The sequence below is a fragment of the Callorhinus ursinus genome, unplaced genomic scaffold (genome assembly GCF_003265705.2).
Source record: "Callorhinus ursinus isolate GAN/ISIS: 27379988/994484 unplaced genomic scaffold, GSC_fseal_2.0 scaffold39, whole genome shotgun sequence".
In the NCBI taxonomy this organism is placed as follows: domain Eukaryota; kingdom Metazoa; phylum Chordata; class Mammalia; order Carnivora; family Otariidae; genus Callorhinus; species Callorhinus ursinus.
The window spans coordinates 19,378,882-19,392,750 of NW_027397101.1; the positions used below are offsets into that span (position 1 = coordinate 19,378,882).

Here is a 13,869-nt window from a genome sequence, read left to right on the forward strand (position 1 = left end):
TATTTAATACTTTATGAAAATAATCAAAATTAGTTTTATATTTTGGAGAAAATATAGCTTTAGAAAATAACATTAATTTTGAAATAGTTTTAAAATGAATAAAAAAACAGAATTATCTGGAGGAAAAAGCCAACTTTGAAAAACTTGAGGAAAAATTTCATTACAATCAGGGGAACTGAGCATTATCTGAATTTCAAATATTATAAAATTATGTTGATATTTGACAACATCGCAGTGTTGTTCCTTCTTCCCCTAGTGTAGCTATGTGTATACATTTAAAATAGAGGAAATGATGAAATATCTGCTGTTTGTCCCAACTACTATTTAAGTAAATGAACTCATTTTTTATTCATGTAATTAATAGCTTTTTCATTGTACAATAATTTCTGTATTGTAATTTCAATAAGTACATTTCTACATAGATTTTCACATTTAATTGCTTCAAATTCTTAGCTTTTGTACCAGGAAGCTATGATACTTGTTCATTTTCTAAAAAAAGTAAACTGTGACTGGTTTTAAAGTTACTGTTTTGTACTAAAATTTTTTTATTTAAGTGAAAACAAAAAATTAAAAACACTACCAATTTTTTTACTCTCATTTTGTAGATTAGTTAAATATAATTCATTTACATTTATTTATTTGATACTTATATTTGATTGTGATATATGTCCTCTGATTTTAGGCCTTTGAAGACAGTTTAATCGAAGCAAGGAAAGAAATTGAAGTATCAGAGAGTAAATATAATGCTGTATCGTTACAGTTGGATAATAAACAGACTGAACTTAAACAAAAGGATATGGATATTACCCTTGTCAGGCAAGTATATTCAATTTTTTAAATTTAACATTATAGTAAAGTCATTAGTTATTCAGAATGACGACATATATGTTTATTATTAGCACTCTAAAATGACAACAGTATGTCTTCTATGAGGACATATGTTTGTGTATTGAAACTATCTGGAATTACGTATACCAAACTGAGAATAGTTAACTAAGAGAATCAGGGGTTTCACAGGATTGGGAAGAGCATTCTGAAAGAGTAGTCTTGTCTCCATTTTTAACAAGGACAGTGCATTCACTCATTGTTTCCTTCTAAAAAATTCCCAGCCAGGTATTATATAATATTCATTATTCTTCTAATAGGCAATGTATGAGAAATCCAGTTTTGACTTTTTATTTTATTATGTTCTAAATAGTTTGGTTTGTGAGATATTCTTTCAATACCAAAATGGTCAATTTGTAGCACTGCTCACAAAGTAGAATTACTTGAAAAAGTTGTTTTTAAGTGTTTTGAAATAATTTATACTACCTAATAACTTACTTCAGTTACTTGTATCAGAAAATGGTATTAAAATAAATCATAAATATATAAATGTATATGCATGCATATATACATGTTATCTGTGTACACATACATACAGATACACGTATGTATGTATGAATGTGCATTTTTTACTTAAACTAGTTAAAATAAATAATACAATCAAAGTTTATCATATACTTCTATAAGCACAATTTCATTTTCTGGTTGTACTATTATATGTTTATATACACACACAAACGTGAGATATTTATATATGTAATATATATAAATTCTATGTATTTGTATTATATTCAATAATAATTGTGTGGTTAAAACTTGATATGTATGTATTTTTGTATATGTCTGTATTCAGTACATATTTATATGTCTTTATATATATTTAGTACATTGTAAGAGCTATAGATATGTCAGGGCAGGAGTTTTGGTTAGGTAGCAGTTAATGTATATATATTAATTTATTACCTAAGCAAAACTTCACTGTATCACAATTTAAAAATCATCTTATCATAGGGTTGAGGAAAAGTATAAAATTAAGGATGATTGACTGGTTGGCTTATCTATTCATGGTATGATTATTTTTTAAGACTAAAATTCGATAAAGTCAGAAAAGTAATTTTAAATAGTTATAGAATCGTACATTTATAAGAAACCTTAAAATTATCATTTATTCCTGTCTTCTTCTCAGTAAGATAATATGCCTTTTAGTATTTGTTTGATACTTTTGGTTTATAAGTTGAGGTACTTTTCAAGGCTGTTCTTTTCACTGTATATCGTTTAAATTTGAACATTGTTTCAGATATTGAGTTGAAATTTGCTTTTTTATAATATCCACCCATTTATCTTGAATCCTTATCTAGAGACTCTCAGAAACAATCTAATCTCTATTCTGTACCATAGATCTTCAAATAAGAGAAGATTATTTTCAAATAATCTTCAAATAATATTTTTACCCATAACTTTATCTTTTCATTAATTAACTACTCTTATTTCTCATAACTTTTCATGTATATATTTCATAGATGTTATACTAGTTTCAGTTGCATTTCTGAATGCATTCCATATCATCAGTATCTATATCATCAATATTTTTCTTAAAATATAGCACCTATAACTGCACAAAATATTCCAATGATGACCTATCTCTTTTAGGGTATGATTTGGATGGAACATGGGATTATTCTAGGATGCATTGCAGTGTTAAGTTCATGGCATTTGAATAATTATGTTTTCTAGTATATTTTCCCCTTTTTGTACTTGAATTTCGTGTATTACAAGAGCTATAAGCTACAGTAAATAAGGCAATAATATCCACAGATGGACATTTGCTTACACAATAGTAAAATAATGGACCATGTGTAAATTTTAAGAGCTTTATTATAAGGACTCATAGAGGAGAAGAAAATAGTGTAGAGTTGGAAGTATGGAGCAGAAGAACATGACTCAAACCCTCATTATAGGGTGATAGTTGAGGTATCTACAGTGTTTCTCCTGAGTTGTCTGATTAAGGGTTACCTGTTGGGTATATTATATGTCTCCTTTCCTTTATCAGTTTTATTTCTTGGAGGGGGGTGTTGTTGATTATGATGTACCAGTATCATTTTATTGAATCTATATATTGTACAAAAGATACACAAAGCCATAATCATGGGAAAAGTATTCTAGGCACTTTCTTATTTGGTTACACTTTTCCTTATTGATGTATGACAGAATTGACGTAGGTTTATTTCTTTATGGGTTTATTTCTTTGGAATTCATGGTCATTTGTATACTTATTGAATATTCATGTCACGCACTGTGATATGCAACATTTTTCTGAACTACCTCAAATGATTTTTACCCTGAGTCAGAGTATAAGTATATAAGCACATATATAATAAGGTAATGTCTATAATGCATATAGGACATCTGAGTATATACTTAGAACTTGCATACTTGCATAAAAGTGCTAGCCAATTAAGTTTCCTAACTAAAATTTTTGCCTGAATAGGTAACAATTCTGTGATTACATGGAGGGTGGGCTAAATGGCTACATGGAGGGTGGGCCAAAGTACATGGACGTGGGCTATTGCTAATGAGTTGGGAATTTTTCTTAGAAATTACTTACAAATTTCCTGGAAAAAATAAAAAAGTCAGGACAGTACAGTCATAATCTGGGTTAGAAATATCATTAAAGTCAGAATCCTGAAATTGGATTAATTATCTGGATTGCTAGTATTCCCAGGGACGTACCAGAAGCAAGTGTAAATTATTTCTGTTAGATGATGTAATAATTCTGTCCTCAAATTATATCCACAGTTTTGCAAACTAATGTCTAGCACATAGTCAGAAATACCAAGTATGTAGTAAGGCAAGATTAAAAATTAAAGACATAAGGACTGGAATTGAAAGGAAAAGACCTGATTATTTGCCTATAATATGATTAATTCACAAAGAAACCTCAACTTATAGAAACATTGTTCAAATTAATAAGTGGGCTTAGCACACTTGGTAGATACCATGTTAGTGAATAAAATTCAGTTACACTTTTGAAGCCAGCAAAAAATGAGGAAATGGACTTAATATATGGAAATAGTACAATTTACAATATGAGTAAAAATCTGAAGAGTATGTATAATGAAAGATGTGTATTATCTCTATGCAGAGAACTAAAACATTATTGACAGAAATAAGAGGTCTAATATGTGTAGGGATATACAAAGTTCATGGTTTAGAAGGCTCAGTATGATAAAGATGTTAATTCTCCCCAAATAGATATTGAGATTTAGATGATCAACAACAGGAATCTGTTACTGCCCCCAGACTAGAAGGAGCAAGGAGAGAAGCTGTTGCCCGATGTCTGTGTAAAAAAAAAAAAATCTATCCTGGGAGAGAGGCCGCCTATTAGGAGAAGTATCTTTAGACACAGGAACATTGACATTGCCAACTGTGGTTCAGCGGAGAGGGAGTCGGGAAAAGGAATACCTTGACCTTTTTTTCTCATTGACCCTCTAATCACCAGGCAGCACTCCAACTAATCAAATTCAGTCAGAGACAGAGGACAAGGGAGGGACCAGTGAAATGCAGTCTCTAGAGGTCGGCCTCTTAGACTAGAGTACTAGAGAATAGGGTAGAGATGGTGAACATTGGAGAGTATATGGTGCATTCTCCATTACTGCTCTTTTTAGAGCTTTCTTGGCATTTATTGTTTATTAAATTTTTTGGCAAAAAGTTTAGAGTGAACTTCCTTATTTCTTGTTTGGTATCTAGTGAGAGCATCAAATTTACAAGTAAGCCTGAGAAGAATTGACATCTTAGTGATGCCGATCTTCCTGTCCCAGAGGATGGTATGCCATTCCATTTCTTTCAGTACCTTTGTATACTTAGAAGATGTGTTAAGTTTCTAAAGGGTTTTGACATTTGTTGTTAAATTTATCCTAGATAATTTCATGTTTTTGGTACTATTTTAAATGGAATATTTCCTTCCCATGTAGTTTCCAACTGACTTTCCTTTTATTGCTTATAGTTTTTTGCTGTACTTGTTTGATGTGTTGTGATTTCACGGGTAGTGTTCACAGTTCTTTTGTTTTTACTGTGAATTTTACTTTTTTGTGTGTAATTTTTTTGCCTTGGATTCAAATTTTTATGAAATTAATATTGCTGTTCTTTATTTTTGTTTACATTTTTATGATAACAAACAAAATAAGTAGATAATTATTTGGTGTAATGATACATATGAATTATTTTAAAAAGGCATGCAGTACACCAAAGTACAAAGAAGATAGAGAAAAGTATTACACATAAATACAACTCTGGAGAAGTAACACCATTAAAATTTTGTGAGAATCATCTTAGATTTTTCTCAGTTTGTATTTACAGGTTGAAGATTAGGTGGGCAGAAGTTTTTAGATAAAAGAGACTGTATTGAACGTGTTCTCTTAATAAGTAGACTTTAGTTTTTGGTGATATAATGGAACAATAAGACACTGATGTGAAATTGAAGGAATTATTAAATCTCTTCTCTGTAAAAACCACTAACTCTCTCTCTGTCTCTAAAGCTAGGAACAAAATGACATGAAAAACTTTGGAGGTCAATGTCATATTTTTTTAAAACTACATTTTATCTTTATTTCATTTTGACATCCTACTGTGTAATCTTTGGAAAATAGAACATACATTCAACCATTTTAACTCCCCCTGATTTTGCATCTCAAGGTGTGTAACATTTATAACCACAGTGACCAAAGACATTTAGGATTAGTCCTATATTTTGCTTCAGTGCTCATCACTAAACTTTTTACTTTTGATGTGTTCATTCCTGTACTCTATTTCGATTCATCTCAGGGGCCCATTTTTATCAGGGCCTTCCCTGTTGCTAGAGTATGCTTTATCCCCCATTGGTATCAGATTTAGCCATGTGATTTATTTTGACCTGTGGGACAAGAGTGAAAGTAACATATGCCATGTCCTAATGTTTTAAAAGTCATTCCTTGATTTGCCTTTGCTTTTCACCCTCTGCCACCAGAGTGGCATATTTCTAATGCAGTCTGCTGCTGCAGTGTGGGTCTTAGAATAGCGGAAAGCCACCTGTAATGTGAACAAGCAGTAAATCTTTTTTGTAAATTATCAAGATTTTTTTTTAAACTGCAAAATAACCTAGAGAAGCTGCCTCATTTATCCCATGGCCCACTCAGTCCCTTAGATAGCATCACTGTAACTGAAAGATCACCAGATTATCTTTCAGGAATCCAGTATTTTTAACAGGATTTAACATTCTTGAGATAGGAGAAAATGTTGTTGGTTCTCAGCACTGTCTCAGTTCAAGCCACACTTTCCTTTACTCCTTTTCATCTGTGCCTACAGGAACTTCTCAGGTTTGAACCTACCAATTAATTTTATTTTCCATAGCTTTTATTTTCCTTATAATTGCTCTCATTATGCATTTTGATACTATCATGGCATCTTTCTTTTTAACATTCTTTATGTTATGCTTTTCATTTCATCCATTTAATAACTGTCTTATGCCATATATCCTAGAAAACAGAGCCTGAGGGAAGGATTAAGTTCTGATTACTTACTTGGGAGATTCAATTCCAGGGAAAGTGAGTAAGAGAAGAAGAATGAGGCAGGCAAGAATAAAAAGGAAATGCATCATTGTGCTGGCTACTGCTTCGTGGTGAGCTGTGAAGAGACAGCAGGTGCACTGAATTTGCTACTCAGGTTGATTCTTGACAGGCTGTGGGAGAGAAACTGTGCTCTAGAGCAATCCGTCAGATGGAAAAAGAGAAAAAGTTACTTTTCTGGTTTCTTCTTGTGTTTTGTCTTTCATTGGTAAAAGTTGCTTATACCATGCCTGTGTTTTAGCATTTATCCTAACCTGGAAATGGCACAAACATGCTAGGAATGCAGCTAGTTGACTTCAAGCAATGGAGACGGATGAGCTGTATAAATTTCATAGGTGGAAGTGGTAGTTAATAAGCTGAGACAGAGCAAGGGAATGAGATTCTAAGAGGCAAGTGTAGGCTGAATCTGAACATAATGCGTAAGATGTGTCTAATACACTAGCAGATGTAATAAGGGACAGGAACTGTCTTAGGTGTGCTGTTTATAGCAGTGAACAAAAAAAGTCCCTGCCTTCATAGAGACTTTATTAAGATCATCTTCACATCTTGTCTTTCTGTTGATAATTCAGAGAGGTGTGATGGTTTCTTTTTCATACTTTTTCTAGACCTTCCTTCTAATTCCTTCAGTGACTTCTCCAAGGTATACTTTTCCTTGTATGTACAATAAAATTTCTTTTTTCTAAATTCTTACTACTCCCCTTTTAATAAGTCCAGTTTGTTTTTCTTTACTCATTTTCAAATAAGGAAGGATCTAGACAAATTCAGTGTTCACTAGTGGTCCAGAGCTATGCCTTTATAAGCTTTATTTGTTGCTTACTTTGATACCAATCAAGTTCCACGTTTCATTTTTGCAACATTGGTGTACATTGATCTCATCTACTTTTCAGAAGGTGGTGTGGGGAGACACAGAGGAAGAAACTTACCTCGATAGTGTAAGATGATGCTCCACTCCACTTACTAGGAGTATGCCCAGGACATAGCATGACATGGGAGACGGGGATATGCTGTTCCCTTGGTTGATTTTTAATCCTCAGGTGCCTTATAGTATGAGCATTTCCCTACTCTTATGTTTTTTTCTTTTCTTTTTAAATATTTTATTCAATTATATGAGGGAGAGAGAGCTAGAGAGACCTCCCAGAGCTCTCTAATGTCTGTCGACCATGTGAAGATATAACAGGAAGTCTACTACTAAGAAGAGGGCCCTTACTTGGCATTCTGATCTCTGACTTCCAGACTCCAGAACTATGAGAAACAAATTTTTGTTGTTTGTAAAACTACCCAGGGCATGATATTTTGTTATAGCAGTCAGAAAGGACTGAGACAGATGGTGTATGTTCAGGTTATCTGTATGGGTGCGGGAGTGGGTATTGTATTTGGAAAACAATATTCTAAACCTCTAAAAAGCAGAGCATTTTTCCCATATTAATCTTCATCTGTCTTCAACAACCATTTGCATATCTTTTTTGTTCCTTCCTTCTTTTAAGACTTATCTTATGAGAATGAATTATCAGTTTGAAGTTATAGGTTTAAAAAGTTCCATTAAAAAATACAGTCTCCAGAATACATATTATAAAGTGTATTTCTGTGAAATGTATCTCTGTAATTAGTTTTCTCTTCCAATTGAATATACAAAATATGCTCCAGTTTTATATGATGTGTATCACACAGTCTTCACTACCACAGAACTCTGGAAACCTGTATTCCAGAAGGGATGGTTCTCCTGGACCCTCAGTGCCATTAGTACTAAAACCCCCAGTTCATCTGTCCTCCTCCTTACCACTTGCACTCTGGGTGGGTTAGAAGGATTGGTGTTCACCTTGTGTTACTCTCCTTCCTTCTGGCTTTTTTTCCCCTTCATCTTTTCTTCAGTCTGCATTAGAAGAGTCACAATCCCAGCCCAGACCCCTGAGGTTGCAACCAGTGGTGCTTTAAGGAACTTTGGTTTGAAACTTAACTTGTCTGTTGGGATTCCTTTTAATACATTTAAAGTTCTGTATAGCGGCACCTGTGTGGCTCAGTCCTTAAGCATCTGCCTTCGGCTCAGGTCATGATCCCAGGGTCCTGGGATCGAGCCCCACATCAGCCTCCCTGCTCAGTGGGGAGCCTGCTTCTCCCTCTCCCACTCCCCCTGCTTGTGTTCCCTCTCTCGCTATGTCTCTCTCTCTCAAATAAATAAAAAAATCCTTTTTAAAAATAAAGTTTTGTATAGTATACAGTGAAAGGTTGACTTACCCACTATTCGAAACTGATAACTATTGTTGGCGTCAGTACTTCTCAGTTCTTGGAACTGAAGTGTAACTTACTTTCAATAAGAAGGTGGTACAATGTCTGCATATCCAACGTTTTTATTACTATCAAGCTATAAAAAAAATTGTCAGGTAGCTGGCTTTGAAAGTCATAGTCGTTCTATGAATACTTTTTAGGTGTATGTGATAAATATTAAATACTTTATATGTTATTTCTTTTATTAATATGTTTGCCTGCAGTAAAAAACAATAGATGAAAAAACTGGAAGATGATCTGTAACCTTCGATGAACACAGTTATTTAGCTGAGATGATCTTTATTCCTGCCTCTCTGTATTTATTGCTTGCTTTACACAGGAAGGAGCTGCAGGAGCTGCAGAATCTTTACAAGCAGAACAGTGCGCATACAGCGCAGCAAGCAGAGCTCATCCAGCAGCTTCAGGTGCTGAACATGGACACACAGAAAGTCCTGAGGAACCAGGAAGATGTTCACACAGCCGAAAGTATATCATATCAAAAAGTATGCTTTTATTCTGTCATAAAAATATAAATTTATATGTATGAACTTCTAAAAATATATAGAATTCAAATTTTTTCAAATTTCAACATTTCTTTATTTTTCCCTTTTATATGGTTCTTCAGAATTAAAAATGAAATATAGTTCAATCTGGTAATATTTGAAATTTTGTGACTTTTCTTTATGGCCATCAAAGCTGAAATATTTAAAATATAGATGCAAATTTACTCTGTAGGATATTGTTTTTATAAATTGGAATTTTGATGTCTACTATAAAACATACCCTGACTGTAGCCCTCAAACCAGAAAGGACTTGGGAAATGGAATTACTCAGCCTTCTATTATGAGAAATTTTTCATCAATTACGATTCTAGTTTATGACCTAAAGCAGTCTTTCATTATAGAATTTGTGCATTATTTTATTGGCCAGTCTGCACAAACACAAATGGGTATGCAAATGAGGTCTTCAGGATCAATATTTTCCAAGGATTTTTCTCTATTATGTGTGTTTCTTTTAAGTAGTCATTTTACTTTACAGTTGTTTTAGGAACCTCTCAAGAAGGCTCACCCAGCTATTTAGGTATGCTGACTGACTCAGCAACAATAATTATGGCTAGTAATTAAAAAATAAACACTTTTATTGAATTCTTTATGTTTTGTGTAGTGTACCAAGTTATTTATAGAAATAATTTAGTTTCTGTATAGGTCAATCTTACAAGATTGATTTTATTCCCTTGTAATAGTTGAGACAGCTCAGTTAGAGTGGTTAAATAGCGCCGTCTGTGTTGTTCTATTTAACTTACTCTTGTCCTAAAAAAGGACCATAAAAATCCAGTATCTATAATTAACATTTTTATGTTAGTAGTAATAGTAAATAACTATTAAGTAAACTTTAAACACCTATATTTTTAAAGATTTATTGAGAGAGCGAGAGAGTGGGGGAAGAGGGGCAGCGGGAAGAGGGAGACAAGCAGACTTCCCACTGAGCTCAGAGCTCCATGTGGGGTTCGATCCCACAACCATGAGATCATGACCTGAGCCAAAATCGAGAGTGGGATGCTCAACCGACTGAACCACTCAGGCACCCCTAAATGCGTATTTTTAAATAATGCTTTGGAATAGTGGTTTTCACTGTGTTCTGTATTCCTCGAGTTGCCCTCGGGATGTGGATGATACCAAGTGAAAGGGCAGTGCCTGTTCTCTCCATTTCGAAGAGAGCAGCTTCACCTTTTTGTTTTGAATGGTGGGATTTGCCCGTTATGCTTTTGCTTCTAAACCAGACTCCATTGCTAAAATGACTTGAAAAATTGGATATTATCAGTAACTTTAATTTTTTTCATGTTTTTCACTTGTATATTTACCTCAAACATTTCTCTCTCCTAATTTTTGCTTAAAAGTCCCCCACATATGGCAATTTATATTCAAGTATGTCTTTAAAGTTCCTTGGTAATAAGCCTTGTAACCTTTTTTTTCTCTTATGTGCTAATACTTCTTTTTCTCTTTCTACTCTCAGCAAGTAAAGAGGAAGTAAAGAGGAAGAAAAAGGCAGTGTGTCCTTTGCTATTTCATTTTTCAATCTTGCGTTCTAAGAAATTTTTTTTAGTTGCTTAACTAAAAATTTGAGACAAAATGTTTCAGCCTTAATTCTGTTTTTTGGTTGATTTTTCCTTAGTAACCTCTACAGAGAGCAATCATCTCTTTTATAACCTACCTGAGAACTTTTACAGATTCTACATCATTTCAAACAACTGAATACTTAAATATTGTGATAAACTTTCAAATAATACAGAAGTATATGAAGCAAAAAAAATAGTCTTCTGTACTCCTACCTGAAGCCTCTGTCCCAAAAGCAACCACTCTTAATATTTGAATGTATCAGAGAGTTTCTCTAGAAGAACAGAATATTTTTAAGTTATTTTCTTTGTTAAATATACAAACATTACAAGAATACATTATTATAAGCTATTGAAATAATATTCTAGAAGGCCTGATAGTGCTAGTCTAACAGATTCGAGTATCCTTCCACTCCACCCAGCTCATTTCATCCCCTCCCCAGGGGTAATCATCTGAGTAGTCATTCCAGATTTGCCTGCATTAGATATTCTGTGTGAGTGTGCATGCACACATACCACAAGTCTAGGCATATTATAATTTTAATATTTATGAACTTACACTATCTTTACTGTTCTTTAACGTACCATTTTTCAAGTAATATGCTGTGGATTTATTTTCATGACAATCCATAGAGTGCTGGCTCTCCTTCTGCTCCTCACTGTCCTCCAGCATGCATATATAGTGTGGATTTACAGTCTAATTTGATGCTCATTAAGGTCTCCTTCTCCAACGTTTTGTTATAAACTTGCCCACAGAAGGAGATGGTTCCCTTCTCGTCTATAGCATCGTTTTTTCCTCACCACATACAAACAGGCTGGTAGGTCTCTGATCCGGGGAAAAGAACAAAACACACAACAAAAACATGTATTGACCTCACTATGTTCCTTTTCTTCCCTTCCTTCTCTTTCTTTTTCCAGCAGTATTCCTTGAAAGACTCAAGTTATCTCAGAGTTCATCTCTCCTGTCTTCTCTTGAACCAGCTCCAGTCAAGTGTTTGTCCCTTTCCCTCTGCTAAAATTTCTCTTCAGAATTACGTGTGACCCCCACATCGCTCAATTCAATGAGCATGTATCAATCTTTATCTTACTTCATTTATCAGCAGAATGCATCTTAATTGATGACTCTCTGTGCCTTGAAATACCTTCTTTTTTTTCTTTCCCTCCTGATTTGCAGGCACCTGCAGTTGTGTCGCTTTCTTCCTTCAGTTCTAGCTGTTCCTTTTCTGTTCTTTTCTGGTCTTTTCCTTGTCTCCATGTCACCTCAGTGTTAGAATGTCTCAGGCCCAAATCTTAGGATGTCTTTTTTTTTTTTTTCCTGTGTTTAAACTCACCCCCTCGGTGATTTTATCCAGTCACCTAGGCTTTCAAAATTGAAACTGTCCTTATGCTGATGACCCCCAGATTTATCTACTCTGGATCTTTTCCCTGAACTTTAGGAAAGAGTATATATAATTGTCTACTTAACATTTCTTAACTTGGATGCCTTATAGGCATATCAGACTTCACATTTTCAAAACTAAACTCCTGTGTGCTCTGCCTTCAATATATGTCTGAAATTCTGCTACTTGCACCATCCGTGCTGTCGCCATTCTGTCCAAACCCCTATAAAGTATTACATGGACTATTGCAGTAGTTTCCCACTCTATTTCTTTGCTCCTGACCTTATTCCCTTGGAGTCCATTCTCAACACAGATGCCTGCATGTTCTTGCTACAACTAAGTAAGTCAAATTAAATCCTCCCTTATTCAGCTCCCTCCACTGCTTCCTACCTCATAAAAGTAAGAACCCAAGTTCTCACTACAAGCTGGGAGACCGTACATGATCTGGCTCTGCATCACATCTCTGATCTCATCTTTCCCTTCTCCTTCATCTCTCCGCTGCAGCCACACTTAATTCTTTTTTTTCCCTTGAACATCCAAGTATTCTTCAACCTCAAGGTCTTTGCACTTGGCTTGGCTTTCACTGCCTGAAAGCTCTCCCCACTGTTATCTGCATAGGTAACCTTTTTACTGCCTTTACTCTTTACCTCTTCAGCCTAAAATCTAATTGATCACTGATATTGAGTAGGAGGAGTAAGAATGATGTGTGTTGTAATGGTAGAAGTACATACCTGGGGCCTGTTCCTATCCTAGGTTAGGGATAAGAGACTCTCCTTGATTGATACCTATTCTGAGAAGATAAGACATCATTGAAACAAATTAGTTTCTTATAACTCTTCTTATATGGACTCTACCTCAATCCATAAATTTCCTAGACAAAATCTTTACTAAATTTGGAGAGGTAGAGCTTATCACTCCAGTTTGGAGAACTTGTCATAACTTCAACCTTGACTTGGGATACTTTTTGAAACCTTACACACATGTTTCCCCAGGATTAAGACCATCTGCTCCAAGAATCATTCTAGATAATGAGAGAGGTGATGGGAATATGTTGTGCTTATGAGTAGTATAGAGGCAGGAAAAAAAAGAGCAAACTGACATCTACTGCTTTAAAGATCTGACTTACTTTCCTTTGTGTTTAGTCTCTTTTTTGTCCTCTCTTTTCTCCACTTGGACTTCCTTTTTCTTTTTGCTTTTCCTCAAAAGTTACCTCTTAGGGGTGTGGTGTAGGAAACTTCACTGATTTTTAACTTGATGCTCATTCTGAAATTTTAATTTTGTAGTGTTTTAATTTGAAAGTTATTTTAGGTCCTTATAGTCATTCATTCATAAGGTTTTTAAAATTTTTTTTATGTTTAAAGATTTTATTCATTCTTGAGAGACACCCAGGTGCTCCTCTTCATAAGGTTTTTATTAGTATACTCAACTACACTCAATTCAGAAGTCCTTGATTATTTATTTATATTTTGTAAATTTTGCCTCTGGTAGTAAACATTACAATTATTTTTCCATTGGTAGTCTGTATGTAAATAGTTATTCATAAAAACACAATAAATTTTTTTAATGATTCCATCTCCAAGAGGCAAATACTGTTAACATTTTGAATATTTCCTTTCAGTTTTTTAAAATGCATTTTAACATATCTGTGGATACACTAATATCTTTTACTTCAGTACTTTACTACATTATA

The 13,869-nt window shown here is 34.1% G+C and overlaps 1 protein-coding gene across 7 annotated transcripts in view; it reads left to right on the forward strand.

The window, feature by feature from the left end:
• The window catches only part of CNTLN (centlein), a 294,410-nt gene that overhangs the window by 119,802 nt on the left and 160,739 nt on the right, over window positions 1–13,869 (forward strand). For all 7 annotated transcript variants that reach the window (XM_073880839.1, XM_073880843.1, XM_073880842.1 and 4 more), the window contains exons 6-7: window positions 683–820; window positions 9,032–9,190. In XM_073880839.1, the coding sequence (XP_073736940.1) occupies window positions 683–820; window positions 9,032–9,190 (297 nt within the window). The remainder of the gene's footprint in view (window positions 1–682; window positions 821–9,031; window positions 9,191–13,869) is intronic.